The sequence below is a fragment of the Borostomias antarcticus genome, assembly GCF_949987555.1.
Source record: "Borostomias antarcticus genome assembly, chromosome: 2".
NCBI lineage: Eukaryota > Metazoa > Chordata > Actinopteri > Stomiiformes > Stomiidae > Borostomias > Borostomias antarcticus.
In genome coordinates, this window is record NC_140235.1 from 28,627,915 (window position 1) to 28,650,479 (window position 22,565).

Consider the following 22,565-nt stretch of genomic DNA (forward strand, 5'->3'; position numbering starts at 1 on the left):
CTGAAAACTCCATTTTTGGATTAGTTCAGTCTTGATTCAGGACAGACAGACATGGCGGCAACACCAGCAACAAATCCCTCACAGTTGCTCCCCCTGGGTGCGTTTTGAAATTATTTTCATTAATTAAATTAGAATGCATCATCAGCAGATATGTTATTTCATTACAGAACGTGGTTCAATGCGAGTACGCTTGACAATACGCGACCTAACGTTAACTGCGTTCGTTAGCTAACGTTGGCTAGGCTAGTAGCGTTACTAGCATGACCACATTGCGAAACGTCCACTTGACGTTGGATCAAATATTAGCTAGCCCGTAATGGTGATTAGCCCATATCTCGCCAAGGCAAATGTCACTAGCCTATTCAGTAGAGGAGAGTTTAATTTCCATATGTCCCTACAAACACTCCCCGATCGTCCCTGACTGTTTGTAGCTCTTTAAATTGAATACACGACGGGCCTCCATGGAGACTCGCGTCAATCTTGATATAGCTGCCACAGGGACGGTAACGTTAGTGCCAGGTTCAGGTATCAAATGTGCCCCTTTCCCTGCCTATTCAAGATGTCGTGTGAACAGCTCCACATACTGCCTGTCTTTCAGAGCTCGTGGACAAATGCATCGGCTCGCGCATTCATATTGTCATGAAGAACGACAAAGAAATTGTGGGAACCCTATCGGGTTTCGATGACTATGTCAGTATCCTTTTACAGTGATTTGCATAAATGTCTTTATTTCCTTTTCCTCTAAATTGTGTGCAAATAGTTACACAGTTCACTGACATCGGGACCTCAGTGTTGCAGTTCTAGCCATTCCATCACATCGTATCAGTACAGTGGATCTTACTTAACCAATTATTCCAGACATGGTGCTAGAAGATGTCACAGAATTGTAAGTACTTTCTTTGTGTTCCATTTTCCATTCCAGGGCCTTGTTGCCCCCCCCCCACTTTCCCTTTCTGACAGGGATGGAACTGAACACACCCATCGATTTAAATTATAGTACTTCCTCATTTGCTGCTAGTGCAGGTGAGAGAGGTGGGGATTGAACCACCAGCCACCAAACCCAACCATTTACTGCTAGGCCATGGATGAACACCCTGAGATCTGTGGAAGGAATTTGGGCAGGCAGAACTCCTCAGACCTCACAAGCGTTGTTGCAAACAACCTCAAGTGCATGCCAGAGATGACGATAATAATATCTTGATTGTTGTTTTAGTGAAATCACACCAGAAGGAAGGAGGATAACAAAACTCGACCAGATCCTGCTCAATGGCAACCACATTACCATGGTGGGCACACACTCCTAGTTCCTACACCTTATACTGTGAAGTGTCTGATGTGTGCTGAGAGAGAGGTTTGCTAATTCATTGATTCCGTCTGATTTATTTTCTAGCTCATACCTGGAGGAGAAGGACCTGAAGTATGACAAGAATCAGTGAAGAGCTGAAAACTTTTTTTTGTTTTTTTGTTTTAGTGGATGTTAACTACTTTCCCTTCATACTGTTCCTCTGTTGGTGATTTTTTTTTTAAAGAACAGATTTCTTATTGGTATGACAATTGGTTATGAGCATGAACATTCTTAGTTGGTTATGAACTTGAAAGACTTTGTTATAAATAAATCAGAATTACACACAGTGAACTGTGAAACAGTTGTTTATTGTCTTGAACCAAATATGGAAAGCAGAAACAGCTTGACTAACGTGTCTGTGAAACAAAAAGCACTGATTTGTTATTGATATTGTATTCACCTAGAAATAGCAGTAGTCTCATCTACATGTTTATCACAGTACTCCACCTATTAATATTATTACTCAATACATGGAGGGCTTCTCTTCTCCTTTCGGATTGGTCACTTTTTCCTCGTTCTTGCTGATGATGTCATACAATTCAGCCTGCAGCAGACGATGAGATGGAAATTAGGTGCTTGTATATTATATTGACGACTATAGTTGACAACATAAATGGTTTTTGGACAAACAGGCGTTCGTCCTTTATCACTTAAGTCACTTACATAGAAACCACGGATGTCCAGCAGAATCACTCTGATCTCAGAGTAGATCGCCTCGTCTTTCTCATGGACAAGAGAGCGGTAGTCCATCTGAAAACAGGACATCACAGGGGGTCAACTCATCACAGAATCTAAACAGTCGACATGGAGCAAGCCTTGTGACTATTGTAACACTGATTTTATTTAGCAAGTGGCAGCAAGCCTTGTGACTATTGTAACACTGATTTTACTTAGTAAATGTGCTATACTGAAGAGCATAATCTCACCACATGAGTCTCTTTGGAGGCTTTGGCCACTGCATCGCCTCGCTCTAAAAAGTACCTTAAAGCCGATGAGATAATTAGCCATCCGTTCTTTGCTGAAACCAAGTTATTTCAAAGTGATGTGTATGTACGTGCCATATCGTGGTGTATATCAAGCACAGAATTGTGTCCTACTTGTTGATGTTGGTCTGGAAACCATCCACTTTGGTCTTCACTGCGGCTATTCTCTCCAAGATCTTCTCCTGTAGTTCATACCAGTATATACAAATTGTTGACCTTGTGGTCATTGCATTGCACAAGTACACTGTTATTATCCTTAATACAATACCATACGGTCGGTGCAGATTATTTACCTGAATAGCAACTCCAAAGTCATTTCCATCCTCTATTTTGGGGATAAGATGCTGAATCCAGCATGACACCTAGAACAGAACAGCAAAGATTTGTATAGAAAATGCATAAGATTAGGTGTTTGTTTTTTTACCAGTACCCAAGCATTCACTGCCCAAGAAGTTTGAGGATCTTTAATTTGACCACAAGATATCACTGTTGCCCGTGTTGCTTTATTCCAGAGAAATATTCTCCCAGAATAGAAGCTCTCTGCCTGGACTGTTGTGTGCAGCCACTGTGGTTGTTGTAGTTGGTCTGGTTTTGTATCTTACTGTGATGCAGGTTTCTCTCAGCGCCAGGATCTCTGGTTTCACCCTGTCCAGCAGCTTCACTATCTGCACGTTCCCCTTGATGAAGCCACACTTGGGAGCTGAGAAATAGGGGGGGTTTAATCAGTCTTTTAGACACACACTCACACGGACACTGTTTACCCACCCTTTACTGGCCTCAGAGAAAACACTGCAATCTAACCTTTCTTCTTCTTCTTTTCATCATCCTCATTTTTGTCAGTCTCCATTTCCTGTGGTGAAATACATTGATTTCATTTCAAACCTTTATTTATACTCATAAAGCACTGAGGTTTCCCTAATTTACAGTGTCGAAGAGTTCACACAAATATCAACAGAACAAATGCTATATACAATAATAATAATAATAATAAACATTTACAGGTCGAAGTACAAAGGACTAGAGCCATGGATTTAAACTCTGTGACTGAAGGAAGCACCTCAAGCTTTAGAGTGTTGTAAGGAGCATCATGGAAAAAAGCAGCCCTTCCGAGGTGAGCATCAAAAATCTTTCTGCAAGTTAGAATTCACGGCAGAACTGGGTTGTTTGGTTCTAGCTAGCACATTAAGGCCATGGTAGTCACCTCTTCCTCTGGAGCAGGGGGATCTGGTATGGGGATATCAAGAGGTGCTTGGAGCGAGGAGAGGTCTGTGATGCAGAGGTCATCCTCCTAGGAGAGAGATGAAGGGGGGGAGAGACATGCAGGATGTAGACTTTATATCAGATAAAAACAGTTTATTTCACAAATGCACAGAGTATGGTAATCTTGTCGGAGACTGCATACCTTGAGCAGGCTGTCCAGCTGCACTATCTTCAAGGGGATGACGTTTGAGAACAGATCTTCTGTCTACAAAGCAAATATAACAGCCCACACAACAACATTTTTATCATCATTTAGGTTGAACTTCACCGTGCCTTAAACCTCACAGCTAAATTATTAACTTGTAAAATAATGCAATAGCCTTTTCAAAGATTTGAAACTCAGACCTGGTGATACAGAGACTGGCGGAAGTTATCAACCTGTGGAGAAAAAACAAACAGTGAATGCATTACCATAATTCTTCTCACATCACTTGCTGTACATACTGTATGTTTATAGCTTTTGTCTGTAAAAATGCCACATGCGCACCATGACCAGAAGTGGGCGCGCGTGAGTTAGTAACAGTTTGGTGAAATTTCGATTTCGTTTTAAGCACAAAGGCTTTGTCCATGACAGGGTGACTAGGGACTTTCCACTAACTTTGCAGATGGCGCAGTTACACAAGTTAAAACTCATACAACATTCAATATAACATTCGTTTTCCTTATCTTGTCGTATTACAGCATGACGCACACTGAAAACATTGGGGAACAAACTCGTGGATGAAAACGCTGTAGTCGGTGGATATCCAGTACATAAACACAACCAATCGCTCACCTTTACTGCGCTCGCGCTGCCAATTTTCAATAGAGACGTTTTCGACATTTCTGCGCAAAAGATGAAGGCGTTTAAGGTGCAAATTCTGTGTCAAACTACAGTAGTCTATCGTACCCGTCTCCTTCCTTATTCGAGATTAGGCTATACTTTCGATTTCCACGGACCCCAATTTTGCACCTCCCACAATTCATTCATCAACATCGGCTTTAAAGTGTGCGCCTCCCTAAATTGTTGTCGAATTATGTTTAGTAAACAGCCAAGCCTAGACTATATATTTGTAAATGTATATAATTATTTTATTCTAAATGACACAGAAAAATAATGCAATGTCATAGCCATCGCCATATTTTTTTGTGTAACGTTGCCAATAAAGAATAGCCTATCCGGGGTTAATAATGTTTATCTGATCTGTGAAGGAGAGTGAGAAGGAAACATTTTTCTGAACGTTTTATCGACCTCTGCGTGACGTTGCTACTCCCCTCCCATCATCGAAACTTGTTGCGAGTTCCGCTTCAAAACAAACCCTCAAACCTCTATCAGGCAGCAAATATGAAGATTTCAGAGACGCACATTATGTCGTAATCATTTTTGTTCAGTATTTTGAACGGCAACGGGATTGCAGAGTATCTCTGAAAACGCTGCATATGGAGTGAGTAAGTTAGCTACTTCTTGAAATATCGGGTTACGTGCTAACGTTAGCCAGTAGCCACACTTCGAGCTAGCTGTGCCAGTGTAGCCTACTTTCGATTTCTTCTTCAGACCAGCAGTACTTTTCTATTAATCTACAACTGATCTGGCTGATTCAGAGTTTATCATTACTTGCTATTATTTCCAGCCACGCCTAGCTGAATGTCAAGCTCAGAATTTGAAATCTCTCTGTACCTAATATTGGTCTCATATTACTTCTATCCTAAGATTCTGAAGGAAGGATGAGTTCTCAGACAGCCATCCAGCTGGAGGAGGCTAGGAAGAAAGCGGAGTCCCTCCTGTCTACCTCGGGCTCTGCCCAGGAGGTGAAGCATGATGTCCAGACTATGGCCAGCATCCCCTTGTCCCTCTCTGACAAGTACCGCCACATCACAGCAGAGACCATGGTGAGAGAGAATACTTCAGGACACAGCAGAGAGGAGGTGAGAACTTTTGTGCTGTCTCTCATTATATAATGTTATACCGTTCTCTTGAGCGAGGACTGTTGTAGAATTTCTCGTTCAATATGGGTTAAGAAGCAAGACAGTTCAACAGCGTTACCAGAGTTTATTCATCCAAGGATTGTCACAAACACTCGAGTGTGGCTTTTTGTCAAGCAACCTGCAGCAAGGCTGGTCAGTTGAGAGAGCGCCCAGTGCAATCTGTGTCTCACACTTTAACCAGAAGATGTGCAACTCCCCCTTTCCTGTCCATAAATCTGGACGTAATAAAAGACTTAAAACCTCGACATAGATGGACCCTCCCAGTCCCAGATATATGTTGTAATGTTCCCAGGACACAGATCATTGGGCTGCCCTTTCCATACCACCCTGGTTGTAAAGATAACCAGCTTACCAAGGCACTTAGCCCCTCTCTCCAAACACACACACCCCCTCCAAACCTCTCTGTGACCCCAACCCCTTGTCTTCTCATTGAAACGTCGTACAGAACTAATTTTTACCCTTACAGGACCAGTTTACACACGACAGTTTATGTACAACACTTGAGTCTGATTCAAGTTCAAGTTCAAGTGGGTGTATTTGTCATATAGAGTATGGGTACAATGTACAATGAAATACATACTTGAGCAAAACAGAAAAAAGGTAAGTGCTCAAGGGTCAAAAAAGAAGATGTCTGGTACTAGGTGCTCTTCAAGGTGTAGGTAGTAGGATAGATGAGAAAAGACTGTCTGGTAAATGTAGTCAAGGAGACAGCCCGAGGCACTAAATTAAAAATCAGTAAATCAGTTAATTAAAAATCCTTTATTAAGGCAGGGACCAACGCATTTCGACAATCAATCTACATGCATACAGACATACTTGAGCACTTCTCACATACAGACATACTTGAGCACTTCTCACGTAGACTGTGTGACGAGTAGCTGTGTGCTCCCTCCCACCTTATGCTCTCATTCAACTTTATTCCTTCCGCCGTCAGAGCCTAGAGTCCCTGGGTCGGCTGTTCAAAGCCTTGAGCATCCTGGAGAAGTATGGCTGCAATCTGACCTGCCCCATCCGGCCCAAGTTCTGGCGCAGTGTCAAGCACAACAACCCTGTCTTCAGGTCTACGGTGGACGCAGTCCAGGTAAGGAGAGAGAGATGGGGGGGGGGGGGGCTCCTCTAATCCACAACTAACATATTTGTAACACTCTTTATGTTATCATGTAAGCTAGGTTATAATGATACATTTTCTAGCGACGCAGATTGGAAACGTCCAAAAGGTCAAGAAGGTCATGGACAAATTTCACATTGAATTGTCCTACGACTGAAAGTAGTGTTTAACTACGATAATTGTATGGCTTTTGCTTGAATCAAGATGAATGTATTCACGTATTGTCTGCTGTCCTTCCCATAGGGTGGCCGGGCCGTCCTCTACCTCTTTGGCTACACCAATCAGCAGCTGGATGGCCTCAGCTTCCCGGATGACATCAGCGATCCGGATGTAGCCAAGGTGGCCGCTGTGACCATAGAGGTCATGACCTTGCGTTCGGAGCTGGACATGCTCATCAAGGGGACGCATCCCCATCCAGAGGCCTTCATAGATCTCGTCCCATCGCTCGGACAACAGGTCTGTGTCGCTGTCGCGGCACACCCAACATTCTAATCAAATCAAATCAAACTTTATTTGTATAGCACATTTCATACACAGAGGCAACACAATGCGCTTTACAGAGATGTTGAGAATGTATTTTCTGTCCTAATAAATAAATCATTATTGGACCTAAATAATTATTGCACGCCTTGTCCTATTACTGTATACTGTATCCTGTTTATTGTTTACCCTACTTCCTGTTAGACTGGTGTTATCATGCCGACTCTAACGGCAGTTGTACTGGCTTCTGTTTACCCTTAGGATGAACCGGAGCTGTTGTCAGATGCTGTGGTCATCCCACCCAGTGAGAAGCTAGGAGAGAGGCAGAAGGAATGCCAGCCCTTATCTCCCCAACCCAAACCAACTACACACACAGGTCAGAAAGGCACACCCTGTAACAGGCTGCCAAGCACCTGTAACACAGTGGCACAGTGGATGATAATCAAATTATACAGCAGAAGTAATGTCTAACCCTATGTTACCCCCCCACCTTTGTTGTCTTTCTCTTGCTCTCTATCTCTGCAACTCCCTCTCTTTTTTTCTAACCCCTTCTCTCCACCTCACCTCCTCGTGCAGCTGGGAGTTGTAACCTATGTGGAAGGGCTCCCTCTCTCCTGTGCTCCTCCTGTGATTCTGTTCCGTTCTGTGAGTCGTGTGACATACTCTACCACCGCCACCCCTCCAGAGCCCATCACAAGAGATATCAAATACAGGACGGTAAACAGGCTGAGCTGTTTGAATTCTTAACGATTATTACAAATTACAAATGTTGCCAAGAATGGTACTGTTGATTTCATGGCTTATGTCTGTACTTAACTTGTTGCGACTGTTTACAGAAACATTCATTTTGTCTTCACCCCCCCCCCATGCAGACACCTGCACCATCTGTGGTATGGCCCCTGTCTCCACCCACTGCAGCACCTGTGCTCAGAGACTCTGCTTGAACTGTGACCGACTGTTCCATTCTCACCCAGACCGCAGGGGTCACAATAAAATGCTCGTCAGCCCGGCCAAATCACCTGGGGTCTCAAGGTTAGAAAAAAATAAATGTGCTGAATAAGATTTTCGAAGATTGCTTGTTCGTTCCACACGTTTATTATGTTTTCTAGCCCTTCTTTCTCTTCGTGGGAGTGCGCTCACTGCACTACGGTCAACGAGGTGCGGGCTGTGCTGTGCGTGACCTGCGAGCGACCTCGCCTGGCGAACGCTGCCTCTGTTGTCCAGGAGGACGTAGTGCAGTCACCTTCAAATACAGGTCAGACTTTTATAAAACACGGTTCACTTACTAGTGTGAATTTCATCCCATATTTGTTTTTTAGCTGCAACCAGCAGCTCTAGTTCACACACCCGATTGGTTGCCATTGGTCCATAAAAATGTCCACAAAAGTGCAATGTGGCACCACAGCTCTTACTAATCCACTAATTAGACAAGAGAGGACAAGATTCAGACAGATTTAAAATGCTTGAAGCCTATAGCTTATATAGCTTATACAGTGGTTGCAGCTATTGCGAATTTGCACTTGTTTGAGATCCCGTCTACATGTGGCTGTCTGGAGGAGTTTGCTTTGCCCGTTGCCTGACAAATCTGTAGTCTGCAGTGTTTTCACATCAACCTTCAGCTCGCTTCACCTGGAATTGATCAGAAAAAAAGTAGCAACTCAACTTGGCCTTTTGCGCAGAGGAAAACCAAAAAAAGCAGTCGAGTTGATTTGCTACTTTTGCTGGTTGCGGTGGAAAACCTACATTAGTCAAGCATACACGTATATAACCTATAACAGCCAGAGCAAGTTAGAGGGGATTTCTCTTTTTCTTTTCTGAAAATATAAAATACAGTGGACCTGTCGTCCCCCACCCATGACTGGGTGATTTGTGAAATGTCCGACCGTTTGCAGCTAAATGAAAGGATTTGGTGTAGTATGATACATAACTTACTGACCATCTTGTTACATTCGCCCTGCTTCTCGCCGGGAGAGACGTTCGTTCTGTTTGGAGTTTATAGTTCAAAGTGCAATCTCAATGGATGCAGAACTCCAGAGCACCTAGAGAGAGTCTCCTGACATCACAAGCGCGAGCTTCTTCCCGCGTGCCTCAGTGTCAGTCGTGGAAGTAGAGAACATTGCTCTGCACCGTTTGACTAAACCCCACAGACTCCCCACCTAACGACATGACTAACTTCATGGTGCCACAGTTGGAAAACAAATAGCTATACTCTATCTCTGATCTATCCAACATGATCGAACTACCTAAATAAGAGTCATCTGATCTATGTTGTAATATAATGACTATTACTAATGAAAATTGTACCCACAATGCACCTAACCTTAATATTAACCTATAAGAATCCTAACATTTAGAATAAGCACCCCAAAAAAACTTAAAGCTCTGAACCCTGTGGATTTAGAAAGTAGGTGGGCTGTTGAATAGACTATACTTTTACTGAGACAGCAAGCATAGTTTTTTATGTACAAAGAAAAATGTACTTGGCAATGGAAAAATGAATTGGTCGTGGGCCCAGGTGGTGGGCTCTGGTACATGTGTGCTGGACGAACCAACATACAGGGGTCAATCTAATATGCCTCCTTGGTGGGGGACAATGAGCCATGGCAGTCAAGAGCCGCTAGGGGTCAGCAAAAACGTCAGCAAAAATCTCTTCCCCTTATGACTCTTCAGAGTGGCAGTGTAGGAGCTGCACAGTGGTGAACCAAGGCAGCAGTGTGCTGTGTGAGGTGTGTGAGCGCCCCCGCCTGGCCACTCGGCCCTCCGTCACCCCAGTGTCGCTCCCCTCACTGGCTTCGGGACTCCCAGGAGACGCGGAAACAGAGGTCTGTCCCCCCCCCCCCCCTTGGTTCAAACAAGTGTCGATGCTCTTGTTCAATACAAGTGAATGGAAGTATCCCTGACTGGCATCCAGTCAGTCCGGGTGCGGTTAGTTTATCTTCTCTCCCGCTCTGTGTGGGTGTCTCTCTCCCTCTGTAGTGGATGTGCCAGGTCTGCACCTTTGTGAATCCCAAGCCCACGGTGGAATGTGAGATGTGCGCCTCGCCAAGTAAAAACTCTGCGGTCACCAGCCCCAGGTCCCTCCAGCAGTCCGCCAGCAAGGACCTGTCCCCGCCCACTGCCAAGCCGCGCTCCAAGACCAGTTTCAGCAGCGACCTGAAGAGGCAGGAGAGGATGAGGGAGGAGGGCCTGAAGCTTGTTGGTCAAATACGAGTGGGTGAAGTCACAGCTATCTCTGTGGTCGGAAGCGGTTCTCTCTTGTTTGTTGTCTCCCGTCTTTCATATCTAATGAGCTGATGGAACTCAAAGCTGATTCTGTTTGGCGGCCTTTTGGTTTTCCGCTGAATGGGTCTTTTTAAAATGAGTTCAAACGAAGGGGGAGACTATTTGAATGCAGCTATAATTAGCGAGCTGGGCCACTACAGCTGCGCAGACTTATTGCCACTGTCCCGACTGCTCCCCATCCCTAGGAGGCGGAGAAAAGGGGCGTCAGCCCCGAGGAAATGTACGCGGCACTCTGCATCTCCGGGGGCAGCAGCGTAAACCCCTGCGATTGGCTGACGTCAGAGCTCCCCCATCTGCTCGATGAAATCTGCGCCATGGCCGCCTCGGTCCAGCAGAACTACAAAGCCGGGATTTCTGGGATGCCGGATAGCACTGAGATGGACGGTGGGCTGCCTGGGCAGCGTAGTTCCGGCGGTCTGGGAGGGGAGATCAAGCTGTCGCGGGCTGAGGCCAAGCAGGCATGGCTAGCAGCAGGGGGCGACACTGAGAGAGCAGTGCGACAGCTGCTGAGAGACAGACAGGCCAAGGTGAGGATGCTGTGTCAGAGATACACTTTCACAAATCTTGGACATTCGTACAAATCAGAGTCTGTTCTTGGTGTGTGTGCGTGTGCGTGTGCGTGTGTGTGTGCGTGTGTGTGTGTGTGTGTACTGTGTGTGTGTGTGTGTGTGTGTGTACTGTGTGTGTGTACTGTTTGTGTGTGTGCGTGTGTGTGTACTGTGTGTGCGTGCGTGCATGTGTGTGCGTGTGTGTGTGTGTGTGTGTGTGTGTGTGTGTGTGTGTGTGTGTGTGTGTGTGTGTGTGTGTGTGTGTGTGTGTGTGTGTGCGTGCGTGCGTGTGCGTGTGTGTGTAGATCAGGGAGCTGTGCTCCATGGGTTTCCGGGAGGTGTCCCGGTGTGAGGAGGCCCTCAGGCAGAGTGGAGGAGAGCTGCGCGGGGCTCTGTCTGTGCTCCAGCGCCCCCTACTGGAACCCTTCCACCAACGCATCTGGAATGACCAGCCAGATCCCCAGTTCGACCCCAAGGACCCTGACAAACAGGTACAGTCAAGGCTGTAGTGGGCGTTGAACATGCTTCTGTGAGCTTGATTTTAAGTTTTATTTGTGTCCCTCCTCTTTTAAGTAACGACTGCAATAATTCTAAACTCATCTAAAAAATTAAATAATAATAATCAGAACCAAACCGAAGCTCTAACGTTGTGAAAAGCACCACTTTTAGATGATCTGATTCTCCTTCCACAGTGTTAGAACTGGCATGCGACGTGAAAATAGTCCACACAACGTACACAGCCCTGCTGATCTGGCTGCCTGATATGAGTTAGCTTGCTAGCTACTGTAGCTTTAATGTAGCTATAAAATGAAAACTAGTTTACACAGGCCACGGCTTTCTTAACAGTTTGGAATGTGTCGTTAAAGGACTATGCTCGTTTTTGACAACCTGGACCTTATTTACGACATATTATAAGAAGTTTGACTCACCCAGATCACTTTTGTGTTGTTCGGAGGCAGGTAGAAGAAATTTAAAATCCAGCGCGAGCCAGTATATCCATGTAATGGCGGCGCACGGGGCAAAGGGAATGCAGCTTCTAAAAATCCATTTTCGGCCGCTAAACGGTTGTTTTCATCAATCACATTGCATGAATCGACAGTTGATATTCCTCTACGCGAGCCATTCTTTCGGTTTTCAAATACGTGGTCTGTAGCCACTGTAATATGATCTTTACACTGGCTATGCTCCCTCACATTATCTGCGCTACGATCGGATTGTTGCTGACGAATGACGACGACAATATTCTCGGCACCAACTACGATCGTAGCGCAGAGAACGTGAGCCGGAGAATAGCAGGCTGCGCGCTGGCCTGTGCGCATGCGTGCTGGAGCAAGTGGGGGAGAGGCTTCTAAAGATCATATTACAGTGGCTACAGACCATTTGAAAACCAACCGAAAGAATGGCTCGCGTAGAGGAATATCAACTGTCGATTCATGCAATGTGATTGATGAAAACAACCGTTTAGCGGCCGAAAATGGATTTTGAGAAACTGCATTCCCTATGCCCCGTGCGCCGCCATTACATGGATATACTGGCTCGCGCTGGATTTTAAATTTCTTCTACCTGCCTCCGAACAACACAAAAGTGATCTGGGTGAGTCAAACTTCTTATAATATGTCGTAAATAAGGTCCAGGTTGTCAAAAACGAGCATAGTCCTTTAAAGGACAATGCTCGTTTTTGACAACCTGGACCTTATTTACGACATATTATAAGACGTTTGACTCACCGAGATCACTTTGGTGTAGTTCGGAGTCATGTAGAAGAAATGTAAAATCCAGCGCGAGCCAGTATATGCATGTAATGGCGGTGGTGGGGGCACCGAGAATGCAGCTTCTAAAAATCTATTTTCTGCCGCTAAACGGTTGTTTTCATCAATCTGTCTTTTTGAATCGCTAGTTGTGCTTACATAGAGCGTAGGCCTGTTGTGGTTTTTCACATGCCTCTGAAATATGATCTTTAGAAACATCTTAAGACACGAAATGGCTTCCTCACTTGCTATTTCGTTTCGAAAGACATTTCTAAAGATCATATTACAAAAGTGATAAAAGTTACATATTACCAAAGTGATCACGGTGAGTCAAACGTCTTATAATATGTCGTAAATAAGGTCCAGGTTGTCAAAAACGAGCATTGTCCTTTAAATCCACATAATTTAATGTAAGAGCTGCACAATTTTTGGGACTATGGTTGAATGCAGCTCTGGACAACGTTAGCAGAGCTAGCTAGATGTAAAAGGAATGGACTACCAAGAACGTGCGTATGTTTGTGTGTGTGTTTGTGCGTGCGTGTGTGCGTGTGCCATGAAACATGGAAGAGTCCGATGACATTAGCCTCATGCTAACGCTGACCCCCTCGTCTCCGCCCCCCAGAGGCTGTGCAGGCGGCTGCTGGCGCTGTACGACCTGCCCAGCTGGGGGCGCTGTGAGCTGGCACTGTCGCTGCTGCAGGAGCCCGAGGCCCGGTACTCGCTGGAGGACGTGGTGCAGGCCGTGCGCGAGTCGCAGGACCGGGACTTCATACGCCGGCTCCTCAACAACGAGTGTCCTTGCTGCCTCTCCATCTTCCCCCACAGCAAGGTGTGTCTGCCGGTTCTCCTGCACTGTACGCCGTCTGCCTGGACCAACAGCCCCCAGAGAACACTTAGCAAAGAGAAGAACACGCACACCGGGAATATTCAGAGAGGTTCTAGCAGCGAGAAATAGACTAATATATAAGAAGAAGAAACCGCAGACTCAGGTCGAGATGCAAAAATGTTTAGTAGACAACGTTTCGGCCGTCAAGACCGACAAAGACTACTGCCGAGTCACGACTGTGACAAAGACTATGGCTAAACTCTTTTGCATCTAGAGCTGAGTGTACGCTTTCTTATTTTTATATATTAGTCCCTAGAGAATAACCTACAGTAGAACCACAGAGACCCCAACCTGTCGGGAACGAGAGGAACATTAGGAAAAGCATAGAAATTACAATCAACCAACAACTATAGTGTTGTTTTGTGGTGGCCATTTTGTCACGTAACAGTAAATAATAATAATAATAATCAGATTTATTAAGCGCATTTGTAGAACCCAAAGCGCTGTACAAAAAAAAGAACAGTAAAAAGGTCAGTAAAAAAAGTGGAAATTAAAAAAAATAATTCAACACAAGTCTTCAAATAAGTAAAACGTTCAATTTGACGGTTCTTTCCAGTTTTGACACCTGTTTGGTTGACCGGACCTTTCGGATCTCTGGGGTTCGGATCTCTGGGGTTCTACTGTATACTGTGTGCCTGTATTGTATACGTTACTACTGTACTACTGAGGTTACTAAGTAAGTAAGCCTTTTGAGAACCAATGTTTCTCGGACCTAGTGGCCCATTAGGGTAGGAGCCTATCTTCTGTTTCTGTAGCGTGAGGCAGCTTGATGTACGAGTACAGCCCCTGGACATGACACTAGTATGTCACAGGGACTTACCCCCAATCTAACCCGTGATGCTGAGGGCCAAGCAGAGAGGCATTGAGTACCATTTTTTATAGTCTTTGGTATGACTCGGCCGGGGATCGAACTCACAACCTCCCAGTCTCAGGGTGGACACTAACAGCAAGGCCACTGAGCTGGTACTGAGATTACTACTGTATACGTTATTCTCTAGGGGCTGTTGGTAACAGTGCACAGGATCTCACTTGCGTTTAAAGCGAGCTCTGCCCGGGGAGGTGTCCATGCGCCTGGAGTTTTGCCCTCCCACTCAGATAGTCATGAAAAAGTCCTCAGGATCTTGAAAGTCTCTCCTCTCTCCCCCCGGTTCTCAGATGCAGTCGCTGACGTCCTGCCAGTGCTCGGTGTGTCACGAGTGCTTCAAGCAGCACTTCACCGTGGCTGTCAGGGACAAACACATCAGGGACATGGTGTGCCCCGTCTGCTCCGGGCCAGACATCAACGACTCCGAACAGCTGGACAGCTACTTCTCCACCCTGGACATACAGGTGGAGCCACACACCCGCTGACGGAGGATGTATATATAATATATATACTGTACACACACACACAACGGCTAGTTCCAACCTCGCAATCTGGCAATCTGATTGGTTAAGAGCCGTTAAGAGCGGTTAATATACCACGGGTGAAGCGCCTTTAGTCTTTACAGTTCTATATGAATTATTACTGCGCCACATGTTAACTAAATGGCTACAGTAGCTTTCTATCCTTGTGTATTAAAGGGGCAGGAATCGGTAGTGATCTCACAATTCGATTCGGTTTTGATTCTTGGGGTCACGATTCGATTTATCAACAATTTGATTTTCGATTTAATTCTGATAGAATTTTCATTGACATTTTTACCATTTGACTGCAGTAACCCATTAAATACAGTAACCCATTTAATACAGGGGGTCCCTTAATGGTAGGGGAAAAACTGAAATACATCCCAAGCACAAAATTATTGTGAATCTGAAAATACATTTTAGCAACAACAAAAAAATAGATTTTTTGTTTGTTTAGATTTTTCGGAATTTCTGAATCGATCTTTAATCGTCAAGAACTGTATTTTAGATTGCTATTCTTGCACTTTGCCTTCAGCACTAGATTATGCTCTTAGTCACTTGTTTTAGAAAGAAGATGCACTTGTGAGTTCTGGTACTGTAAGTAGTACAGTAGTACATTGGCTTTTCCTATGTTAAATGGCTGTAATGTAATGTAATGTAAAAGAATAGAATTGCAATTCTTATATGAATAACATTTTTTTTTTCACCACCTCTATCTTACTATATTGTTAGTTGGTGAAAAAAACATGTTCACAAAAACCAAACTTGATCTAAAGCTGTAACCAGCTGCATGGGACTGTCCTTCACGACTGAGTGGCTGACCATACTGTATATGAGACAGGCATTCAAATAACGAATTAATCAAACCAGCTTAACGTTAATGTGGAAGCGCTCTACCCTGCGTGGCTCACATTACCAGTTTGTTGGCCTTTCATTTTGACATCTGATAAAGTTGATATGTGCACAGCAAACAAGCAGTAGCCGACCGACCTCATGTTCACTATTGAATGTCATTGCTGTTCCCCCAGGGAACATTTACACCATTTGAAGCTCAGTAGCAACGTGATAGTTTTAGGAATTGCATTTCTTGGCAGAGTTCACTAAAATTGCTATAGTAGGCACTAAAATAAGTCGTTATTTTAGTATGTTTTCCAATGATGTAACCGTTATATAAAAGCAATACCTTAATAAAAACATTAAGCAATAACTCACTCAAGGGTTGTGGAATATCACCAAAATACTGTATCATGGGTTGTGCAGGTCGATGACCACAGCACAACCTGTGGTATATTCACAGTATACCACACCCTGAGTTATTGCATCAATATATATGTGTGTGTGTGTTCTGTGTGTCTGTGTGTAATGTTGTTTTATCTTGTTTGTGTAGCTGCGAGACTGTCTGGAGCGCGATGTGTACGAGCTCTTCCACAAGAAGCTGATGGAACATGCTCTGATGAAGGACCCCATGTTCCTCTGGTGCTGCCATGTAAGAGTGCGTGAGTGCGTGCGTGCGTGCGTGTTTGCGTGTGTGTGTTTGGGTGCTGTCTGATGAAGGATGCCATGTTCCCATGGTGCTTTCATGTAAATGTGTGCGTGCGTGCGTGCTTGTGTGTTGCTGTCTGACCAAGGGGCTTGTAATGGCCTGTATCAAACATGGATAGAGATAATAGTTAAATAAAGATTAAATCTACGTTGTCCAAGTGCCAAGTGAAGCTGCACCTTCACATTCAGTCCATAGAATTGGGAGTTAAAAATACAGTGTATATGATACTGTATGAGAGGAGGTTGAGGGGGGAGGAGATGTTTCGTTCTGCCTGTCATTAATTTTTCATCTCGTAGTGCCGCTCTCACCTCAGCATCTTGTGTCTCCTCCCCCAGTGCACCTTTGGGTTCCTCTTTGAGGGAGAGCTCAAAGTCACCTGTCCCACCTGCCGCAAGAGCTTCTGCGCCCAGTGCAAGAAACCCGTGAGTGTGCATGGAGATATTACCAAATGACCTGAGACCTGAATTTTCTTTCTTTCTTTCTTTCTTTCTTTCTTTCTTTCTTTCTTTCTTTCTTTCTTTCTTTCTTTCTTTCTTTCTTTCTTTCTTTCTTTCTTTCTTTCTGTGTCTGTCTGTCTGTCTGTCTGTCTGTCTGTCTGTCTTTCTTTCTTTCTTTCTGTGTCTGTCTGTCTTTCTTTCTTTCTTTCTTTCTTTCTTTCCTTGTATTTCTCTCACACTCTAACCCACTCCAATTCCCAATTCAATATGCTTTATTGGCATGAATGTCAGGTGAACAATATTGCCAAAGCGTCAAGAATACAATTCAATGATAACATGAGAAAGCAAATTAAGTATACAATTATGTAACCTAACAGATATATAGAAAAATAGGCCATAAAATAGATCAGTAACAAAAAATATATTCAAATGCCAAAATCAAATGTATCAAAGGCCACATCGTCTCCCCCCTCTTCATCTCCTTGTCTTTCTCCCCCCCCCCCCCCCAGTGGGAGGTCCAGCACCAGGACCTGTCCTGTGAGCAGTTCCAGCTGTGGAAGCGGGAGAACGACCCGGAGTATCAGAAGCAGGGTCTGGCCGGCTACCTGAGAGACAACGGCATCAGTGAGTACCGCCCCTGCTCCGCCATCGCCCTTCACCTCCCCTGCTCCGCCATCGCCCTTCACCTCCCCTGCTCCGCCATAGCCCTTCACCGCCCCTGCTCCGCCATCGCCCTTCACCGCCCCTGCTCCGCCATCGCCCTTCACCTCGGCGCTACTCTGCCGTCGTGAAACGCCCAGTCGGGTCAGCCGTCTGAAAACACCGTGGGACGGACAGACGTCTGATCGTCCCTGGCTTCCCAGTACACTCACTCAAGGACTCTATCTCTATCTATCTTTCTTTCATTCTTTTCATTCACAGTCTTATCCTTTGTGTTTCCGTCTCATCCTATGTGTTACTGCTGCGAACAAGTGTGTCTACATACCTGGTGTTGAGGCCTGATAAGCCTTGACTGTATACCTGGTGTTGAGGCCTGATAAGCCTTGACTGTATACCTGGTGTTGAGGCCTGATAAGCCTTGACTGTATACCTGGTGCTGAGGCCTGATGAGCCTTGGTGGGTAGCCCGTAGGCAGGTGGGTAGCCCGTATGTGACTGTGCCTCTGTGTTGCAGCCTGCCCTCACTGCGGTTTCGAGTACGCCCTGGCCAAAGGAGGCTGCATGCACTTCATCTGCTCCCAGTGCCGATACCAGTTCTGCAGCGGCTGCAACAACCCCTTCCACACTGTGAGTAGAGCCGCAGACACACACACACACACACACACACAAACACACACTTTCTCTCTCTCTCTCTCATACACATACACACACACGCGCGCGTATACTGTAAACACTCTTTCTCCCTCACTGTTGTAATGTAATTCTCACTTCACCTGTAAACAGCCTCCCTGTTGGCTTTTGGTTTGATGAGAACTGTTTGTTGATTTTGCGATTTGTTTGTACCAACAATAAAACGACTGCATGAACCTATCGCGTTCCTTTATAGAATCAGCGTTTATTGCATTCAAGCAAAAAAAGTGAAGTTACAGCCCAGTTCCAGACGCATGCGACCTGCTCACACAAGGGTTTCACCGACTGATGTTCTAACAAGGAGACACCCGCACAAAAGCTGTTACATTCCTATCTGCCCCTTTGGTACCTTCCTAGCCCTGAGTCGGGTGATCGTAACTCACCCACACTCCATCCGTTGCCACAAATAAATTGGTTCTGCCAAGGACCACTGGCCTTGAGGCTCTCTGTTCACAGATAAGATCTCCATCTGAGCCAACCTTCCTGTCTGCCATCCTCCCTTGAACAGATAGGACTGTCTACATACTGCAATATGTAAACTGAGGCTTCTGACTATAACCCCCTTACTACAATCAATCAGGAGGCCTCTGACTATAAACACTCAGATCCCACAATATAAATCATATCTCACACATGGACTATCACCCTTGCCTGCGGGCTAACCATTAAGTGACCCGTTTGGTATGTAACCTCTCGCTTAGCTAATGAAGTAGAAAAGCATGTGTTACTATATATTATCTTGAAAGCCTTTGAGCTTGACCATGGAGATATCTTCACTGGACAGACCTACAACCAATCAGAGCAACGAAACGTGGCCTAGTAATCGTATCAAGTGGGTACAGAGATTGTATCAAATCCGCCCCATATTAGATAAACGATTGTGATTGGCCCCGGCAAATATCTGCTGAATGGACATCAGTCTGAATGGGAGCGTTACTAGATTAATATGTGAAGAGAGACAATGTGAGCTTGTGTGATGGGGATGCCGACGCCAGGCTACGATCGAGGGCCTCAGGGCCTCAACCCAGACAAGAGCTACTGCTCAAGGTCACATCTGGGGTCAGTAGCTGTGTTTCAGACGCACCATCTGCTTGTGGGAGTGAGATTCCTACATGGTCCCATCAAAGTTTCATTAAAATGTCAAAACATCCTGTGTGCCTACATGTGCCTTGGAGCAGAGCATGCTGACCTGACCCTTGAAACGGGGTTTCCTGAGAGCTCGTAAAAGACCTTTCTTGTTGTGTCACATGCTATAGCTGAAGAGATTTTCCGGAATGTTGAGACCGCTGTGAAAGTTCAAGAAAAGTTGGTGTTTGTTCTCGCTTAATTAAAGATGACATGCTCTTGCTTGCTTTTAAATAAAGTATACAGATTTTGTCTGTGGTTGTATAACAGTCAGGGATGAGTTATCACAGTGCCGAAGCTACTCTCTATCCTGCCCTTGCCTGCCCGTATGAAGGACTCTGTGTTTTGGTTTTGTGTTCTGAAGGAACCCAAACAAGCCAAGCTTGTCTCCTGACTTGTTGATCCTTTTAGTATCACGAATCAGCATTTCTGTTTTATCTAACTGTATACATGTCTCTGACTCCGCCCCCCCCCCCCACCAATCTCTCCCAGACGGCGTGTAAGACAGCGCAGTGTAAGATCACAGGCCTGCATGCTCACCACCCTCGGGACTGCCTGTCCTATCTCAGGGACTGGGAGCCCGCCAAACTACAGGCCTTGCTACAGGTGAGGTACTATCTCTGGCATCAGGCAGTACAGGGTGTCCCTGCTCCCTTTAAACTGATCTTCATTTGTTTGTTTGGTTATTTGTGGCTCTTTGGGACAGGCGTTGCTCGTAGCATTTGTTCACAAGGGATTTTTTGAGGGGATCTTTTTTTTTTTACATTGGTTCTTTTTTTCCCTACAGAGGAATGCTGTCGAGTTCAACATCGAGCCACCAAACGGGACACAAGCTGGTAGGAAAAATGCAGCAAACTTCAAGATCTGTTAATCTTGTTCTACCGTTCATCTTTTCTCCTCAAGTCTGTCCCCCTCTCTCTCAAACACCTGAGAAAGCCTGGGTGGGGTGGGAGGGGGGTCTGGTTGCTTACTTTACCCACAATTCCACCTCTTGACGGTGTGTCCTTTCATCCGTCTGCCTGCCTGCGTCTCAGACAGGTGTGGGGTGATGGTGCAGAAGGACGAAGGCGGTCAACAGATCGACTCACCCTGCGGCCTCCAGACGCAGAAGGGCCAAGCTGGGCTGTGCGAGTGAGTGGTGAATGAGACTGTGATCGCGGCGGACATTAACAAATTGATTTCAATATTCATTCATCCTCTTCCTCTTTTTTTTGGGGGGGGGGGGGGGTATTCTTATGATGAAATAATGTACTTCAAATTCACTGGAAATGTGAAAGATGTTTGACCCCATTTACACCTGGGTGATCAGATTGCAATCTGATAGTGATAAACCACATAAAAGTACAGGTGTAAATGCACCCAAAACGTTTTGAAGACAGATTGCGATCTCCAGAGGTGGTCAGGGACGCATTGCGACAACATTGAACACAAGTGTAAATGCAAATGCATTTTCCATCCACATACAGCTGGTTAGAGCAATCTGATCTCAATCGGATCTCACTGGAGACACACATTAATGCCAGGTGTGAATGTAATCAGGTTAAATCATATCTAGATACACTCTAGATGCGAGACACATTTTAATGCCAGGTGTAAATGGGGTCTTTGTGGTAGGAGTGAGGAGGTGAGGAGTTTAACTCGCAAGCCGCTTCGGTTGCACTCGCTCTGTCCTCTGTAGGAAACACTACAAGGAATATCTGGTCAGTCTCATCAACGGACACACGCTGGACCCCGCCGTGCTCTACTCCCCGGCTGACCTGGACGCGGCGTGCAAGAGATACCAGGTGGACCGCCAGCGGGGGGAGGCGGAGGATGACCAGGCGTACCATGCTCGGCTGCTGAAGGTAGGTTATCCTTGGAGCCGTCATACTTGGGCATATCAGGCTTCTTTAAAGGGGAACGCCGCTGTCATAGGAAGTTTAGCTCAAATGTCGCTTTGTCCTCAATGAAACCGATCGGTACACACCAACATTTAACCGGAAGTTTATCAATCAATCAAAGCTTTATTTGTATAGCGCATTTCATACCCAGAGGCAACACAATGCACTTTACAGAGGCAACACAATGCGCTTTACAGAGAACAAGGGAGTTGGGCATACGACCCACCTCTACATATTCCAGAGGGAAGCAAAAAAACAGTAATCACTCAGGGGCCAGATAAGTGAGCTGTAAAAATTCTTCCCTGACCCGTCTCAACAATATTTTATATTATATTTCAAATAGTTCTGGCTCAAATGGAGCTTTTGTTTCAATATTCGGTTTGAGAATGCAATATATTTCACATGACGGCATAATGACACCGGTAAGATCACACCCTGCGCTTCCTGCCTTGAAAATGCATGTTTATCATAGTTTTTAGCAGAGGCCCATAGACCTCCATTATAAAGGGGGTGCGCGCACAGAGGAAAAAGGAGCTAGCTTACTACTGCACGGATCGGTTAAATGTTGGTGTGTACTGATCTGTTTTCATTGTGGACAAAGCGACATTTGAGCTAAACTTGCTATGACAGCGGCGTTCCCCTTTAACGTTGTTTAAATGTTTGTCGTTGTTCTGCAACCTGTAATGGTTTCAAACTCGCATCTTTCTCTCTCTCTCTCTCTCTCTCTCTCTCTCAGAAACTGATGGAGATTCCTCTAGGAGAAAATGTCCCTCGGAAGAAATGAATATTGCTTTGGAATCAGTTTTAATATCGAAGGTTGCCTATTTGCACTTCAGTCAAGTTTAAATTCTAGATTATTATGTACACTTTCTGGTGAACGTTTTAAAAAAATCCCCACTTCAAATTGAATCTTTTATAAGAATAAGAATCAAGAAATCAGTTGTTTTTGTCATATTAATTCTCTTGATATTGTCAATTTTTGTGTCAAGATTTTTGAATACTGCACTAAACAATGTTACTTTAATTTTCATTTGATCAGTTTGCTGCTCACATGAAGCTTCCTGAAACATTACCCCAATCAACAGTGTGATTAAAGATACACATGTAAGGTCCTGATGTACATGACTTGTATTAGCATTTGAATACATAATTGTGGATGGTCACTTTCTCTACAAATGGATTGTCACAAGTATGTTTTACAATTAAATGTTATAACGATTTTAATTTGTGTGTGGTCGAT

At 45.0% G+C, this 22,565-nt stretch overlaps 3 protein-coding genes across 4 annotated transcripts in view; 2 read left to right on the forward strand and 1 right to left on the reverse strand.

Moving 5' to 3' along the window:
* The window catches only part of lsm5 (LSM5 homolog, U6 small nuclear RNA and mRNA degradation associated), a 1,667-nt gene extending 37 nt beyond the window's left edge, over positions 1-1,630 (forward strand). The window contains exons 1-5 of the mRNA XM_084456663.1: positions 1-97; positions 599-694; positions 859-886; positions 1,214-1,286; positions 1,391-1,630. The exon at positions 1-97 is cut by the window's left edge and continues 37 nt beyond it. Of these exons, the coding sequence (XP_084312789.1) occupies positions 52-97; positions 599-694; positions 859-886; positions 1,214-1,286; positions 1,391-1,423 (276 nt within the window). The 5' untranslated portion in view covers positions 1-51 and the 3' untranslated portion in view covers positions 1,424-1,630. The remainder of the gene's footprint in view (positions 98-598; positions 695-858; positions 887-1,213; positions 1,287-1,390) is intronic.
* A 20-nt stretch (positions 1,631-1,650) lies between these two features.
* On the reverse strand, positions 1,651-4,497 carry psme2 (proteasome activator subunit 2). The gene is made up of 11 exons (XM_084456654.1): positions 4,364-4,497; positions 3,934-3,966; positions 3,731-3,793; positions 3,530-3,616; positions 3,130-3,178; positions 2,931-3,028; positions 2,622-2,690; positions 2,443-2,510; positions 2,272-2,326; positions 2,009-2,095; positions 1,651-1,889 (listed from the first exon to the last, which is right to left on the reverse strand). Exons 1-11 carry the CDS (start codon positions 4,409-4,411, stop codon positions 1,809-1,811), a joined length of 738 nt encoding a protein of 245 aa, XP_084312780.1. The 5' UTR covers positions 4,412-4,497; the 3' UTR covers positions 1,651-1,808.
* A 377-nt stretch (positions 4,498-4,874) lies between these two features.
* Positions 4,875-22,433, forward strand: LOC311319319 (E3 ubiquitin-protein ligase RNF31-like). 2 transcript variants are annotated; one of them, XM_084450841.1, is made up of 23 exons: positions 4,875-5,016; positions 5,279-5,493; positions 6,488-6,634; positions 6,905-7,117; positions 7,403-7,517; positions 7,718-7,858; positions 8,014-8,173; positions 8,251-8,396; positions 9,812-9,963; positions 10,118-10,351; positions 10,609-10,950; positions 11,277-11,462; positions 13,342-13,548; positions 14,761-14,934; positions 16,379-16,477; positions 16,870-16,956; positions 17,481-17,595; positions 18,145-18,257; positions 19,938-20,051; positions 20,233-20,281; positions 20,480-20,576; positions 21,124-21,289; positions 22,062-22,433. In XM_084450841.1, exons 2-23 carry the CDS (start codon positions 5,293-5,295, stop codon positions 22,107-22,109), a joined length of 3,306 nt encoding a protein of 1,101 aa, XP_084306967.1. In that variant the 5' UTR covers positions 4,875-5,016; positions 5,279-5,292; the 3' UTR covers positions 22,110-22,433. The 2 variants fall into 2 exon arrangements, with proteins under 2 accessions (XP_084306967.1, XP_084306966.1); XM_084450840.1 differs by having other exon boundaries at positions 4,919-5,012.
* The last annotated feature ends 132 nt before the right edge of the window (positions 22,434-22,565 follow it).

Coding starts and splice junctions, on each gene's coding strand:
- LOC311319319 (XM_084450841.1), top strand. CDS start 5,293: ATGAGTTCTCAGACAGCCATCCAGCTGGAGGAGGCTAGGAAGAAAGCG. Junction 7,118..7,402: donor TCCCATCGCTCGGACAACAG/GTCTGTGTCGCT, acceptor GTTTACCCTTAG/GATGAACCGGAGCTGTTGTC. Junction 8,174..8,250: donor AAATCACCTGGGGTCTCAAG/GTTAGAAAAAAA, acceptor TATGTTTTCTAG/CCCTTCTTTCTCTTCGTGGG.
- psme2 (XM_084456654.1), bottom strand. CDS start 4,411: ATGTCGAAAACGTCTCTATTGAAAATTGGCAGCGCGAGCGCAGTAAAG. Junction 3,617..3,730: donor AGCTGGACAGCCTGCTCAAG/GTATGCAGTCTC, acceptor TCTCTCTCCTAG/GAGGATGACCTCTGCATCAC. Junction 2,511..2,621: donor ACTTTGGAGTTGCTATTCAG/GTAAATAATCTG, acceptor TATGAACTACAG/GAGAAGATCTTGGAGAGAAT.